Here is a 17,011-nt window from a genome sequence, read left to right on the forward strand (position 1 = left end):
AGATAAACCACTTCTAAGTGGGATATCTCTACATTCTGCATTAATCAACAATCTATATTTCCTAAAATGTTCAACAAAGTTCCAGAAATAAACATCCACACTTTAACTCAGAATTTGTCTATTGCACTGTGTTACGATTATTTACCATGGGCACATGCCCAGATTCCACTGGTGGATAATCCAATGTCAACAGAAGCTTTGGCCTTTCTCACTGAATTTTATGAAGAAGCTTTGACTTTGTCACATCCTACTTTCAAATATACCTCTGTGACCCACAGTTTTTTGTGGTTTTTTTTACAATTTTTTTTTATTGTTTCTTCAAAACATAACAATACAATCATCAGCAGCATATTTAGGCAAGAAGGTGTTCATGTAAGGAAAGCTTGGCATGGCCGCGCCTAGTAACAAGCGACATAGTCCTAACAGACATATACAGTGGTCCACTCAACATTACAATGATATCAGATGTCAACAAAATCATTGATAAACAAGTAAAGTAGCGGCATCCAATTGTTCTGAAAGTATAATGTAGTAAATATCCCTGTCTCACAATTAAAAATACTAAGCTGGACTCCCACCCTCCCTCTTATCCCTCCCTCCTCCCCGGCGTGTCACACATTTGAGATGTCATCAATGATGTCATTTAGCATGTCACGAGCTATGCAATACATGAATTCATAGGCAGTGAGTGCATGGCTGGGGTGCAAATTATAGTTAGCTCTGTAAACTATACCTGGTGAATCGCCATGTTTTGTTTGCTATTTAAATATTAGTTTTTATCATATTTCAACACCTAACTATGGCAGTCACTTCAACCTTTTTTTCAGTGACATATAAATAAATAAATAAATATGTAGAACATTTCAATGAATGTGATTTTTTATTTCGTTTATGTTCCAATACTGCATGATCGTTCTCCCCCACGTTTTATATATATATATATATATATGTGTGTGCATTGATCAACATCTTAATCCACACTTCGTATTCCACACCACTATTGTCGCGTCCATCAAGGCACCTGCTAAGTTGAAATCAGTGGATCAGAGCATCTTTAGACTGCTATTTGTACTCCGCAGCAGCGGGAGTGATTGATGTTTCTGTATTAGGGAAGCCATCTTTTGTTCGTTAGCTGCTGATAACCGTAACCCTTATAAATAATTTATTCTCAAAATTCACAAGTCACAGCTACATCTACAGGACCTGCCCTTTCAACACATAAAGCATATCTACACGAGCAGGATCTTGATAACTTAAGTCATCTGTAAATAATTCATGAATAAGCTCGCGGATGCTTTTTATGTGCGTGTCAGGCAGAAGAATTCCGGTATCCGTGTAGTTGGATCTGCTAGCTCATACATTGTTTATAGCTTTGCTTCAAAATAGCAGGAGAGCACTGGGGGATCTTGTTTTAAAGCAAGATGGAGGAAATTTGGCTGCACTTGAACGACAGCGCGTGAGTCCTTAGTGGAATGTGTTATTCAAATGCTTTGATAAAGTTCGCCACTGCCAAAGGGCGCGTGCTACTGTGCGTGCGTGCCTTTAGTAGCCCTCATTGGAGCAGCACAGTGGCTTTTACAACAATGACTTCCGCTTGGCTAAAACTGCTGTCATTGGCCCAGCAGTAGTGTAACTAGGTCACCTCAAATTGGTGTAGTTGGAATGCGTGTCATAGATGTTTGTGGCGCTTGGAGCTAGTTGGCATGGGGAGTATGTTCTCTATCCAGTTTTCCTGATAACATGGCTTTTGCTTGTTTTATGATTTTAACCCTGAATAGAACCATCGCTTCTTGTCAAGTATCTGAACTGACGGGTGACTTAGAAATTATAGAGCCTGAAATGTATTATCAGGCTTGCCATGCACATAACCTACAGCTCCTCAAATGTGAATGCGGAGCATTGTGGGGTGCAGTCTATTTCAAGCCTTGAGGGGAGCATCATTTCCAGCTGTGAGCATCAGGTCTATGCTCCCTACTTGTGCAAAGTGAATAATATATTGTAGGTACAGTGATTTCATGAGCACACACTTAAAATGTGCAGATATATTTGCACCTGCAAAAAGGATTTGTAGAAGAAGCCCTTTACAGCACATCTTTGGGATGTCAGTTTGTCAGTCATTGTAAACTGATCATGGAAAGGACACTGAGTTAAAGCCTGTGATCACTGAATGTCATTATTAATGCTGAAGAGAAAAACAGCAGAATGAATGGTTGATTTAGCATGAATAAAGAATAATCTCTAAGCCACCTGGAGAGAAGCATAACGAGACTGACCTCACCGACTCGATATTTACAAAAACCAAGATGGTCTTGGTGCAGCAAATTTACAGGGCCTTATATGACATCCAAGCCAAATACAGTAAGGTGAGGTGGTAGGGTGGTGGCACCTTTCATGCAGTGAATACTCTCAAAAAGCATCAATCGTGAAGAAGGTGGCAGGAAAAATGGCAGGTTACCCTTTATTGTCCCACATCGGAAACGCAGCTACTCTTCCCTTTTTCAGGATAGTTTAAGTTGCAATTCCAGTTTATCAAAGGTATTACAAAATGCTAGTCAATTTCAACAGATATACAGGTTTGTGGGTGTTCTTAGTAGCTGTAGCATCTTTCTTTCCCGCCCCATACTAAATTTGATATAGAGAGAAATTCACTACACTTGCAGATTGTTTACCATATAATATGCAATGTACTAATATAAAACCCCACAGAACCGGATTCTGCTAATCGGTTTCTCACAATTTATGCACGCAGATCACTTTTTATGGCGCCAAGCTCTGCTTGGGTGGACAAAAAATATCTGTGATTCAGGCCCTACAGTAAAGCAATGAATCAAATTGTTTGGAGGTGTAGTGTTCTCTGGAAAGGTAACCCTTAAACCATTTTCTGAATTGCAGGAGAATTGGGGCCATTTTTATGTAGAGGGGCATGCTGTTTCACATGCTGGAAGCCTAGATCGAGAAGGCCTGACATTCCATCTAATTTTTTCACAATTTTTTAGTTTCTAGTCAGCAATGCCCTAGCTTCTAGCGTGTTGCTGACCATCTGTGGTGGTAGTTTTCTCTGCATGGACTGAGTCGGTTCAGTTTCCAATGGCTTTGAGTGTGGAGTGTGACGCAGGTGGCGTGTTTCATATAAAGCAGGCTTTAATCCAATGTCTATGCCATGTTTTAGATGTGTCATTCAATAGAGCATCTTTGTTCTTTAGTTTCTCCTTTGCCACTTCTCTATGGGTTGTTCTTAATTGCTTATTAAGACCTGCTCCTGCCCCCGAGGTAGATTCATGAATTCCTCCCAGGAACAATGCATGAAAACTGAGAGAGAGGGAGAGAAAGAGAGAGGAAAATGTACATTGAAACAACTGCAATCACATACGTCTGACCTGTAGCATGGGCAGCATAGGCCGTCTTGCACACAGGTGAAAACTTTCTAAGAGAAAATTGAGAGTGCGGTGGGTCTTAAAATGACAACATGAATCACAACTACTAGGAACTAATTAGCACCGTCCTTTTTTTTGTTGTAAATCAGTGAAATTGACTTTGATTAAACAATAGCCGTGGATATTATTTCTGGTTTGCGAATTGAGATACAATGTAAATCTAAGCCAGTGACAGATTTTTTTACCAGCTTCAGTCTAAATATTATATGTGTAATATGCATGAATCATTTACTGTTAAGTACATGTGAATAAAGCAGCATATACCCACACATCGTCTGTAGGATGGAAATGTATTACTGACAATTAATGAAACCGAGTCAGGGAGGGAGTGGCTTTAAATGGACATGTCTGTAAGAAGACCCTACCTAGGCATAGCATTGCTTTCCCCATATGCTGTTAAAACATTGCTTCTCGCAATCCATCCTTGATCTGGCGTGTGTTATTATAAGTGACTTCTCCAGACCCTTTGCGAATCTGCTGCATGGCTGGAAGTGCCCGACGAACGAACAGTGCAGTCGTAACGCGCAGATGGGTATAAACCTGAGTCAACGAATTACAGAGCTCTTGAAATTAGGTATCCAGACGAATGGGTGGGATTCATTCACAGCAGTATGGTTCCAAGAGAACTCATTTGAGATTGAATAACATTTTTGAAAGTTTCTTCTTGAATTTTTTATGTTTAAAAATGTGTAATGTTTTGAGTCTTGCTTTGCGGCAAATGTTGAGAGTATATTATTTCTTTTTCAGACCATGGTCCTTCTGCTTCACAGTCAGCGGCAGTACATCTTCGAATATGATTTGCTCGATCGGCTGTCTGCCATCACAATGCCAAGCGTCGCTCGTCACACCATGCAGACCATCCGTTCTATTGGCTACTACCGGAACATATACAACCCCCCTGAAAGCAATGCCTCGGTAATAATGGACTACAATGAGGAAGGACAGCTGTTGCAAACTGCTTTTCTGGGAACTGGTCGGAGAGTTTTGTTTAAATACAGACGGCAGACAAAACTCTCTGAGATATTGTACGATAGCACCAGAGTAAGTTTCACCTACGATGAAATTGCAGGGGTGTTGAAAATGGTCAACCTCCAGAATGATGGCTTTACCTGCACCATTCGATATCGGCAGAGTGGACCATTGATTGATAGACAGATATTTCGCTTTACAGAGGACGGCATGGTGAATGCAAAGTTTGAATACTCGTATGATAATAGCTTCAGAGTAACAAGCATGCAAGGGGTTATCAATGAAACCCCCCTGCCCATTGAGCTTTATCAATTTGATGACATTTCCGGCAAAGTAGACCAGTTTGGAAAATATGGTGTCATCTATTATGATATAAACCAGATTATTTCAACATCTGAAATGACATATACAAAACATTTTGATGCTCATGGCCGCATCAAAGAAATTCAGTATGAAATCTTGCGATCTTTAATGTACTGGATTACTATTCAGTATGATAATATGGGGAGAGTCACCAAACGAGAGATTAAGATTGGGCCATTTGCAAACACAACAAAATATGCATATGAGTATGATGTTGATGGGCAGCTCCAAACAGTTTATCTGAATGAAAAGATCATGTGGCGCTACAACTATGATCTGAATGGTAATCTTAACTTGCTCAATCCATTCAACAGTGCGCGCCTGACTCCACTGCGCTACGATCTAAGAGACAGGATAACTCGGCTAGATGATGTTCATTACCGGCTGGATGAAGATGGATTTTTGCGTCAAAGAGGGACTGAAATATTTGAATATAGTTCAAAGGGTCTTCTCACCAGAGTCTATAGCAAAGGTAGTGGCTGGACAGTGGTTTATCGTCATGATGGGTTTGGTCGTCGGGTTTCCAGTAAAACCAGTCTTGGGAAGCACCTTCAGTTTTTTTATGCAGATCTGAATTACCCAACCAGGATAACTCATGTTTATGACCATTCTAGCTCACAGATTACCTGCCTGTACTATGACCTTCAAGGACACCTTTTTGCCATGGAGTTTAGCAACGGTGATGAGTTTTACATTGCTTCAGACAATACTGGAACACCACTGGCTGTGTTTAGCCGAAATGGTCTAATGCTTAAACAAATTGAATACACAGCTTATGGTAAGATCTATTTTGACTCCAACCCTGATTTCCAGCTGGTGATAGGATTCCATGGAGGCCTTTATGATTCCTTAACGAAGTTGATTCATTTTGGAGAAAGAGACTATGACATTCTGGCAGGTCGGTGGACTACACCAGACATTGGAATCTGGAAAAGAGTAGGAAAGGATCCTGCACCATTCAACCTGTACATGTTTAGGAACAACAATCCAGTTAGCAAAATACACGATGTTAAAGATTATATAACAGGTAAATATACCGTGATGCATGGGCACAGATAATTCAGAGTTGGTTGTTACACTAACAATTTAAATTACTGGTTTATGCAATCTAACTGTCAAGGGATACTGTTAGTCAGAAAATTAAGTTTCACTTTTTTTTTTGATTGGCTCTTAGTTAGTCCACTATATTTAAAATCCTTATATAATGAAATTAATATTGGCCGTCCAGATAGTCAGTATTCATATATGTAGGAGATTATTCCAGTGTGAAATATTTGGGCACCATTTATAGAGAAACCGTAAATCTCTAGATGCATAAGTGTATGTCTATAGAATACAGAGAATGGGGGGGGAGGGCTTACATTATTAGCTAAATTGGAAAAACATATTTTTAGTTATTCCTTTAACTAAACATAATGCTTTGAAGGCTTCTCGTTGCTCACACTTTATGTTGGGAAAACATTTCAAATATTTTCGATAGCCCATGAAGAATCTGTTGGTGTTAACTGCATTTTGACTGCATTGTCTAGACCCCCTTCACTTTTACTCTCTTGGTAATGCTCACAAATACTCTGCTTATTTGCCACCTACACATGTGGAAATCTGCATGATAAGTAGGATGTAAGTGACCGTTCTTGTAAAGCATTTCAAACTATCCAATAGCATTTGGTGAAAACTGTGTAAACTGACACGCATATTATGCCCACTTCCTGGGCAGCTTAAACTACTAGGAATATTAAAATTCTAAAGAAATGGTTAAACACGCAGGAAAGAGCCTTTCAATGTCAAAACGAAGCAATACCTTCATTTGAAATTGTGTTTTAAATTATTTCAGTCTTAAGCAGTTTTTCATTTCTTTTGTGCAAATGATACTATTCTGCCAAGGAATCCAAATGTAAGCTCAGTATCTAGTACTTATATTGTACATTTATTCAAAAGATATTCATAACTTATGATGTTCAATATTCTCTGTATAGCATCCCCATTAACATCTCAGAAGGCGCTCCCATGAGTCTGTAGCACATCATTAAATAACAAGACATAGCTTGACTTTAATGCCTACAAGTGTGAAATGTAATAGAACAGTTTTCGTATAAAGATTATGGTTGGCTGTGAGAAATCTTTAGGACCGTAGAGCAAAGTAGAGGGTATCTTGGATTCACAAATTGTTTTTTGGACATAAACATCCCTTTGCCCAAGGTAGTAAATCCGTTTTTACAGGTCTTCCCTTGAAACGAATGCAGTTGGTCATGTGCCACCTATGTCATATTTTGTGATAGTTATAGTTACAACCTAGTTTCCATAGGAAATCTCAAAATTCTATTTTGAATAACTTTGGCGCCGGTTGACGAATCCTCGCGAAATTTTCAAAACTAATGGGGCGCTCCATTCAGCTCCTACCCTGAAAGTCTCGGGGTGATTCGTCAAGCGGGTGCCGAGAAAAAGGGGGGGTCCCAAAACACGTTTTCCCCATGCATTTTTCCATAGGACCTTTAGTCGCAGCTACAGCCTGAACGGCTGAACAGAGTTACATGGAATTTGGCAGAGAGGTAGCCATAAGGTCAAGGAAGTGCCTTTTGCAGGTCTGGTGTAAATCTGTTCAGTATTTCCTGAGAAAATAGCATTTAAAAGCATATCAATATCTATACGCGCACACCGTGCGCGCACTGTGCGCGCACCCTGCCGTGCGCGAGCGCAATTCTGATTGGTTGTTAGATGTCGGTAAACATTCGAATCGGTCGAAACCAGGAAGTGTCGGCCGCCATTTTGGCTCTCGCAGTCTGAGGGGGTGAACAACAAAGGTGGAGACCGTGAAAAGGGGGCAGAGTGGACAGTTCCTGACCCCCTAGCCTTGGTCAGGGGGTCACAGAAGGACCCCCAAGGGAGAAAATTATTATTTTTTTTTTAAATCGCGATGTGCGCGCACCCTGCGCGCACTGCGAACCGTGGGCACTGGGTGCGCGAATCGCACCCAGAGCGCGCACGGTGCGCGCACGGTGTAAAATCTGGAAAAAAAATAAAACAATAAAAACATAACTTAGCATTTAAAAAACCGTACAAATTCACTGAAAAAACCATAGGTTTCACACACTTTATAGTTACGAATTAGCATTTAAAAAACCTTGCAAATTTACTTAAAAAACCATAGGTTTCACACATGTTATAGTTAGCTGGACATTTCACTCGTAAAAAACCAATGAAATTCCCCCGTTATAGTTACTGCAGGCAACTATAACTCACGCGACCGCAATCCTCTGCTGATGACGTCAGATATTACATCACTGATGACATATGTGTCTTTCTGAAAAATAAATATTTGTAATATATGTATAGCTAAAGATTAATGGAAGAAGACATGGGTAAATAAGTGTCTAAATACAGTGATGTAATATCTGATGTCATCAGCAGAGGATTGCGGTCGCGTGAGTTATAGTTGCCTGCAGTAACTATAACGGGGGAATTTCATTGGTTTTTTAGGAGTGAAATGTCCAGCTAACTATAACATGTGTGAAACCTATGGTTTTTTCAGTGAATTTGCAAGGTTTTTTAAATGCTAAGTTACTTTACGCCATTCGTGGCGTGCGCGCCCAGTTAACGCAGTTCGTTCCGTGCGCGCACGGTGCGCTTCGCGCACCGTGCGCGCACAGTGAGCACGCTGTGCGCTTTGCGCACCGCGCGCCCACTTTACGCAGTTAGTGCCGTGCACGCACAGTGGTCACGCACCGCGTTCCCACGTTAAGCGGGATGGGCCATGTACGCACGATGCGCTTCGCGCACCGTGCGCACATGGGGGACATATTTTGCGCATCTTTGTGAAATGTATTCTTTGTTAACTTCTTACATGTTATATGCCATGCACAAATGGTGCCCTTCGGGCACTATTTGCACACGGGGTGGGGAGAATGTGGCTAATTTTTTTTTTTTTACAATTTTTTACCGTACGCGTACGGTAAGCGTAATCGGCGATTTTCCGAAAAAAAAAATATTTTTTTTTTTTGGGGCTTGGGGGTGGTTTGGGGACCCCTGTATCAATGCTGGGTGGTTAGGATCTCATGAAACTGCCTCTTTACACATTTTTGGGGTTCGTTTTTGCTGCCCAACTCAGGAAGCGAGAGAGAAAATGGCGGCCGCCGCTTCCTGGTTTCGACCGATTCGAATGTTTACTAAGATCTAAGAGCCAATCAGAATCGCGCTCGCGCACGCCACCGTACGCGTACGGTAAGCTTACGGTAAGCGCACGGTAAGCGCACCGTAAGCTGCCACAGATATATATATTGATTTAAAGGCTATTTTCTCAGAATCTACTGAACAGATTTACACCAAACCTACAAAAGGCACTTCCTTGACCTGGGGACTACCTCTCTGCCAAATTTCATTAAATTCTGTTCAGCCGTTCGGGCTGTAGCCCTGTCTAAAGGTCCTATGGAAAAATGCATGGGAAAAACACGTTTTGGGACCCCCCTTTTATCTCAGCCCCCGCTTGACGAATCCCCCCGAGACTTTCAGGGTAGGAGCGTAGCGCCCCACCTATTTTGAAAAATTCACGAGGATTCGTCGACCGGCGCCAAAGTTATTCAAAATAGAATGTTGCGGATTTCCTATGGAAACGTGGTCCTAACTATAACTACCTACTGGCGACCGCCAGTAGGTAATATACATATATATATATATAGTAGGTCTCAACCAATTGTAACTTCCACTGTTGGTGTCAAATATATTAATTACCCATTATCTGCATTCCTTAATGGTGACACATCTCTATTCCTTAACTTGGGAGTAAGAGTTATAACAAAATAACAATTCATGCAAATTATATACTTGCAATAAAAATGGAATAGGGGTCAAGATTAAAGGTGATTAATCAATTCAATGGATGAATTTTTCTAGTTAACTTTTGTATTGTCCCTGTCTCAAACCTGACCACTGTGTCTAAATGTAATAAAGTGAGCAAATACTCATTCTCTCCAGTATCCTTCACGGCATTGGGTACTTGTGTTTTTTTAAAGCTTATCAGTGAATGTGGCATGCAGGGACTATCTCCCTTGTTCTTCCTAAGGCCAGCTAGTTCAACGGGAAAGAAAGAGGGTTCCAGTGTCCAAGCTTTAAATAGCCCCAACAGATGCTTGCAGTACTATTCTCACACCGGATTTTGAAATGCTGGAATCCTGTATTTGCAAGGGATATGTTTGAATTCCTTCTCACATTCTTGCATTATAATACTTCCCCTCTAAGAGTTAAGGACGTTAAATTGGGGAGAGGAGTTGGCCTAATGGCTAGGGTGCTCGACCTCGGACCTGGGGAACTGGGTTTGAGTCTCGGTAATGACGCTGAACATCCTGTGATTCTGGGCAAATCACTAAATCTCCCCGTGCCCAACAAAAAATGAATGTCCTCATGTAACGTAACTGGTGCTATGTAAAGCGCTCTGATACCTGATTGGATTCGGGTCAAGTTCGCGCTATATAAAACTCGGCAAAAAAAAAAAAAGGACAGAGAGGGTCGTAGAGCAAGATCTAAATAAATGTTGAAGAATCAATGACCAACTACACTTCCCTTTTTTAATTACATAAAGGGTATTCTAAAGGCCCTAATGCTCTTCTTAACTTATATTACATTTTGGGGTGCTTTGTGAACTGAAACCAGATAACTGAATCCAGCACCAGGAAATGTTTCTCCTTATGTGGGATCAGCTGATCCCTGCTGGCAGTGCGTCATGTGGCTTTGGACCGCTTTTTGAAGTATACATCGATTTAATTTGCTTAATTAAAGAGAACAATCTTCCATCTGCTAGAAAATATGAATCCTGATGCCCATAACCAACACAGCTATTTTTGTAGCCATAAAGTCCATGCCAAGCATTCATTTGACACGGTCTGGCAGGGGCATGTGCTAAAAAGCATGGACCATAGTGATTGGAGCAATGTTTTTTCTGCTATTACCTCACTAGTGTGATTTCAACACTAGGCTTTAACATTTTTTAAATGTGAAGCTTCACAAAACAAAGTTCAGTAAGTTTGCTACTTTGAAAATATAAGACATCAGTACAGGAAAAGGAATTGTTACATAAGGGAAAACACTGGCGGCACAAACAGTGTGCAATTTCCTCCTTGAAACGGCCATTAGATAGATAGGAGTTCACAGCCAGTAAAAGAAATGCATAGCCGCAGATCAGCAGAAGTCTTCGCGACTGAGAAGAAATACAGTTGCCGGTGCAAAAGCAGTCATTTAAACCGTCTACACTAAGGTCATCAGGTAGGATAATAGGGAAGAATAACAAACATTGGCAAAGCCAAATGGTGTCTCCTATGAGAGCTATTGTCTTAGCCAATGTTTTGTAGCCATGCTGTAGAGCAGTGCGGAATCTTTGCAGAGTGGCTAAAACTGATTTTAAAAAGCACTATCACTCTGCCAGGGCTAATGCACTTTTTTATTTTTAAAAAGTGCGTTAACACTGAATGTATCATGGTCCTATTTTTGCATTATAATTTTTAGCCATGCTGAACAGCAACCACACTGTTATAGAGTATGGCAACAAATCATTGTCAGAGTCGGCTAAAAAAACAACACTGCTGAATTCATTGGGGAGGGGGGCAGAAGACTAGATAGTTTAGCCTTCCCCATCTACTGATAGGGAAATTAAAAGGAGAAAAAATGAATCACACGGTTCAAAGTAAAAATATTCGAAGTGCAGGGGAAAATGAGGATTAGAGAACAAAGTGAAAAGGTTGTGATCCATTTTCCCAAACTAATTTCTGGCATTCTTAAATGTGAGCTATGATCAAAGCTTTGCGGGACAAACACCGCTGAGTAAAGTCTGTCGATGTGATACACGTGTCAAAATTTCTGTAACTCAAGTGAGGCACAGCTAACTACAGAAAAAGCTTGGTGACTTAGAACCCATATGCCCAAAATTAGTGGACTCTATTAAGACCTGTCGTTTGTGAGCTGTGGGGAGAGGCGTGAATAGTGATGTGGATACATACTCAAAAAAAACTCGACGACATTCCAAATATCAATTTACATCCTGAAAGGGAGGAATCTGTGGCTTCGTTCCAGTGTTGCCTTAGGCTGTACCTTCAGCCAACAGATAAAACCTTCTCTAACCCTGTTCCAAAATGTTCCACTTACTAGTCACGGAGGGATCTTTGGTTCCAGCTGTGTTCAATGCCCCTGAAACATGAGACATTCGACACAATTTCCTAATGATTTTTAGGCTTGTCCTTTTTCATATGCTCCAGCTTCACAGTAGGGTCCAGTAGAAGATTGCTCAGAGCCACTTTCTCATTTGATCCTGCTGTGATCACAGAGCACATCAAAGGGAACGACCAGAGACGGCACATAAAGCTAATAGGTTTTTAATTTACAATGAAAAAGTGTGTCGCTCGACTTATTAGCACTCTCCTAATCCACAGGCAACGGAATATTTGCAGATAAGAAAGAACTGGTCTTTCATGATTGCCTGCATGAATGCACCACGTTTTATGTCCCCATCTCCATTTCTAGTCGCTTCACTTTTCAAAAATCATCCACAGGGTTAGGTGAGGAAATAGCACATTGTATGTATACAGGGAATAGTCAAGTGAGCGGAATATTTTCCAAATCATAGGATCTATTATCTCAGTTTTCTTACTATTTTCTTGAGGGTCTCACCAATTTAAACTTCTCACACCTGCCAGATTAAAGAAGGTGTTCCCTGTTTAGTGACGAGGGCCGCTCCTCTCCCAGTGGAAGGCGCACGAGCGGTAATAGTTGGCTTAAATCAGTTTTGTCAGTCCATTTACCGCTGGCGCCTTAATGGGTGTTGACAGGGGTTGGCAAGCGAGGGGGCCTGCGGCATAGCCATTCTAAATCTTACCGTTTGCCGCTGCAGTCGCAAAGATAATGTGACTGTGGCGGAGTTTCTACAGGGAATATTGGAGGAGAGGGAATTGTAACTCCGCTGTGAATCCACATGCGAAGAATTTCAGATGATGTAAGTAGTCCCAGCAATTCTGAAGCTATTATTTTTGCAACTAGAGATTTCTTTGTTTTGGGGGCACCAGACCCAATGGGACCTGATCTATAAAGATGATAAAAGGGCGCCAGAACCAATTTACGTGTTTTGTGACATTTATCTACCTTGTCTCTCTTCAATGCAGATGTTAACAGCTGGCTGGTGACATTTGGCTTCCATCTACACAACGCTATTCCTGGCTTCCCTATTCCCAAATTCGATTTGAGAGAGCCGTCGTATGAACTTTTGAAGAGCCAGCAATGGGACGACGTACCGGTAAGCAGCGCGCGCCCTTGCTTCGCGCCCTTCCCTTCGCTCCCAGCTTAATTTTCTCTTCTGCTCCAGAAACAAAACCAAGGATAAACAGAGGCGCAATGATTAAACAAGCACAGCTATTCCAAGTCATCCGCGTATTCCTCGGTGCCTGCGGACTTTTTGTTCTCCTGATCCAGGCGCCGCGTTGTGATCCACTCTGCCGTTAAATTGTTCGTTTGAAATGCCTGGGCAATACTTAAAATTCTTTTGACTAGTTCTTTTGCGTTTATTGCATTAGGCAGAGGTTTGCAGCAATGCCCTAATTTGCTTTCAACAATGCAGATGGAACAACAACCCAGAGACAAACCCGTGATGAATAATAGAGCATCGAATACCTTTTTAGGCGCGGAAGTTTCCCAGTGGAAGCTTTAAAATATTGGATTTATCTCAAACTATGTCTGGGGGCAGGCCATGAAACCACGCAATAAACATAACAAAGGCAGCGGAAGACGCAGACATAAAACAGATGTAAATCATGAGCTGGTGACTTACCTGGCGGGCACCCGTAGCAGGGCGTGACGTCCGCCGGTCGTACCCACTCTGTAGTATTCAAAGAGGCCGAATTGTGCGACCGCCTGCTGACAGTCCAGCAGCCGGGATGATAAACATAGCTCATTCATTTAGGGAAATGCGCGCGACGCTCCAGCACTTCACATGATAGAAGGTAAGTGGGTTGCTAAATTGCAAAGCGGGATTTTTGATCGCGTGAACAAAGGTATTATTTTCAGGCATTCCGAGATCAAAAACCGAAGGCACGAGGCCTCCCACAATTGCAGACGAGGGAGGAGAGCCACTGAAGAGCAGTGCTGTGATGGTGTGGCCACTAAACAGGCCGGCTCGAGTGTCGGAAGCGGTTCCATTATTGCGGGCTTCCATTTGCGCCAGGCGGTGATTTTTCCATAAAGGAAGCGATTCTGTAATATGAAAGAGTGCATTTAAAGTTATTCCGTATTTTTTCCTTGCTGTAAGAGGATGGACAAGTGCTATTCCACTAAAACAGTGCCTTTTCCCAATGGAAGTGACTACATAAGTGAGGCCAGATTGTTGTGAGTTTACGTCAACATAAAACCCTAACCTTTTATTTTATCGGACCAGAATATTTAGTATGTGCTCTGAAATCGAGGTCTAAAACTTAATGACATATTTTTGAGCATCACCTTTTGACGTTTTCTATTTAGGATGTTTGTATTTCAAGATGTGAGTATTTTGTCTGCACAACGGAACTCTCTAAGTTTGATAATAATCACAAAAAACAAAACTCCACATAAAAAAAATCTCTAGTATAGATCTTAATATAATTATTATATAAATTCGAAGTGGGAAACACAGTTGTTCCCTAGGATATGAATTCTGAGTACATTTCAGAATAAATACCAAAACAAGCAATGATTCTGTATTTACACATACAAACTTGTGTATGTGTCTACAAGAAAAAAATATTTGTATACCTAAATGACTGGAAAGTACATAGACCTACATTGAAATTTAATATGAGAAAATGGTCAAATATGTTACAAACCACAAAAATAAAAACTTCCGTGCAGTTGACAGTGCTTTAAATACGTTTTGTGTTCTGTCCCAGAAATAAAAGTTCACGTTTCAGCCCTATTGCTATAGTCTGTGTGGTCATCATCAGAGCAGGTAAGTGTAGGATTGAAGAACAATCTAATGTAGGGGAAGGGAATGAGAAAGTACCGAGACCATACTCTGACTACTTGCAGATGCTGAAATTCCACCGTATTGGCAGATTTCGAGCATGCACAACTGTACTGTGTTTTCATAAAATTCTGCCAACCCTCATTAGATTATGAGCACAAGGACCTAATCTAATTTTATGACCACAGTGTGGATAGAGGTTTCCAGAATACTGTGCTAATCAAAGCCCTTGACTTTCAAAATAACTGTCTAGGGTGAAAATTCAATTTTTATATGACTTTAATGTACATCAGCTGTTGTGTCTTGTATATAATTTGTGTTTCTTACAACCTCTTTTTTTGTTGTTTTCTTTTTAGCCCATTTCTGGAGTGCAGCAGCAAGTGGTAAGGCAGGCAAAGGCATTATTGTCTCTGGGAAAAATGCCAGAAGTTCAGATAAGCCAACGCAGATCCAGTGGTGAGAAATCATGGCTCTGGTTTGCAACTGTAAAATCCCTGATTGGAAAAGGAGTGATGCTGGCTGTAAGCCAAGGCAAAGTGTTCACCAACGTTCTCAACATTGCAAACGAGGACTGCATAAAGGTGGCTGCTGTTCTGAACAATGCCTTCTACCTTGAAAATCTGCACTTCACCATCGAGGGGAAGGATACTCACTACTTCATCAAAACCACGTCGCCAGAAAGTGATCTCGGCACCCTGCGTCTGACAAGTGGCCGTAAGGCCTTGGAGAATGGCATCAATGTCACCGTATCCCAGTCTACCACGGTTGTCAATGGCAGGACTCGCAGGTTTGCTGACGTGGAAATGCAGTATGGCGCCCTGGCACTCCATGTCCGCTACGGCATGACCCTGGATGAGGAGAAAGCGCGGATCCTGGAGCAGGCCAGACAAAGGGCACTTTCAAATGCTTGGGCCAGAGACCAACAGAGAGTGCGGGATGGAGAGGAGGGTGCCCGGCTGTGGACAGAGGGTGAGAAAAGGCAGCTGCTAAGTGCGGGCAAAGTACAAGGATATGATGGGTACTATGTACTCTCAGTGGAGCAATACCCAGAGCTAGCAGACAGTGCCAATAACATGCAGTTTCTGAGACAAAGTGAAATTGGTAAAAGGTAACACACTGGCCTTTTGTAGGCTGCCAAAGAGACTGAGGTACATGTCTTCTGAACAGAAGATAGAAGCTAATTTGCTGCATCACTTCTTGAGCCTAAACGACATGTTTGCTCAGATTTTTTTCTGTAGCACAATCTGACTTGGACTCTAAAAAGAAAGAGCCTTGCACGGGATTGATATCCCAACTAACAAAAACTTTGTATTTCTCTGAATGACCTTAAAGGTGATTTGCTTTAAAAAGTATGTTTACATATGCATATCACAGCACTCGGACTGGACAGTATAACTGGAGCCTATAGGTTTTTCAGTAGGCTGTATCTGTGTTCTTTGAAGCACTGTTCTTCACTAAACGGTTCAAACAGTGTTTCTGAATATTAACAACATGTTGACCTTTGCTTACAGGAAGTAGTCTCTTTCTCTGTCTCTCTCTTTCTCTGCATAGGATGTGGTATATATCTCTGTTAATTTTAAAAATGTTGGAGAAATTACTGTTTATAGATGATAAAACAGCTTTTACTGTGCTGCTTTGTAGAAGGACATTGGCACAAGTGACATATGCTACCATGGAAGTTTAATCATGGATTTTACAATGCCGACATGGTTTACCTTGTGAGAAAAACATGGCGAGTCAAACCCTTGAATTGGACATGCAGGGGAAACCCAGAGTCTTTTTTTGTAAATTATGTGCGACAAGTTGTTTATGGATTTTTATAAGAATAACAATTTACTGTACATCAAATATTAGTCTCAGAGGAGTTAATTTATGTAAAGTGTTTCAAAAGGGTTTATACAAAAAAATAAAATTATAAAAATAGGAAACTGTTGATTTTTGAGAGTTGTCTTCTCTTTTTTATGTGTGTTTTAACCTTGCTACAGAATCATTCCTCTGCACCTATCTACATTTTACACATGTATCTTTGCTTCAAGTTTTCCTATTTGTGTACTACAATTTGTTTGGCATTTACTACCCTCCTACTACTGGTGGCAAAATATAAAATGTTACTTGTGCTACAGAAAGCCCTAAAAAAGAAAAATGTAGTTTGTTTTATTACACTAATATAGATAGTTGATCTTACAACCATATATAAGAGGATGAGTTGTTTAATGATCTTTCAACAGACAATACAAAGTGAAAAAATACACCTAATGATGCAGAAAATCTGAAATCTGGA

The 17,011-nt window shown here is 41.0% G+C and overlaps 1 protein-coding gene across 6 annotated transcripts in view; it reads left to right on the forward strand.

Annotated features, from left to right (window-relative positions):
- The window catches only part of TENM3 (teneurin transmembrane protein 3), a 1,236,182-nt gene extending 1,219,519 nt beyond the window's left edge, over window positions 1-16,663 (forward strand). For all 6 annotated transcript variants that reach the window (XM_085641875.1, XM_085641876.1, XM_085641877.1 and 3 more), the window contains 3 exons: window positions 4,182-5,793; window positions 12,905-13,035; window positions 15,087-16,663. In XM_085641875.1, coding sequence (XP_085498001.1) covers window positions 4,182-5,793; window positions 12,905-13,035; window positions 15,087-15,842 — 2,499 coding nt within the window. In that variant the 3' untranslated portion in view covers window positions 15,843-16,663. The remainder of the gene's footprint in view (window positions 1-4,181; window positions 5,794-12,904; window positions 13,036-15,086) is intronic.
- Window positions 16,664-17,011: the final 348 nt, after the last annotated feature.

This window comes from Triturus cristatus, chromosome 2_2 (assembly GCF_964204655.1).
Source record: "Triturus cristatus chromosome 2_2, aTriCri1.1, whole genome shotgun sequence".
NCBI lineage: Eukaryota > Metazoa > Chordata > Amphibia > Caudata > Salamandridae > Triturus > Triturus cristatus.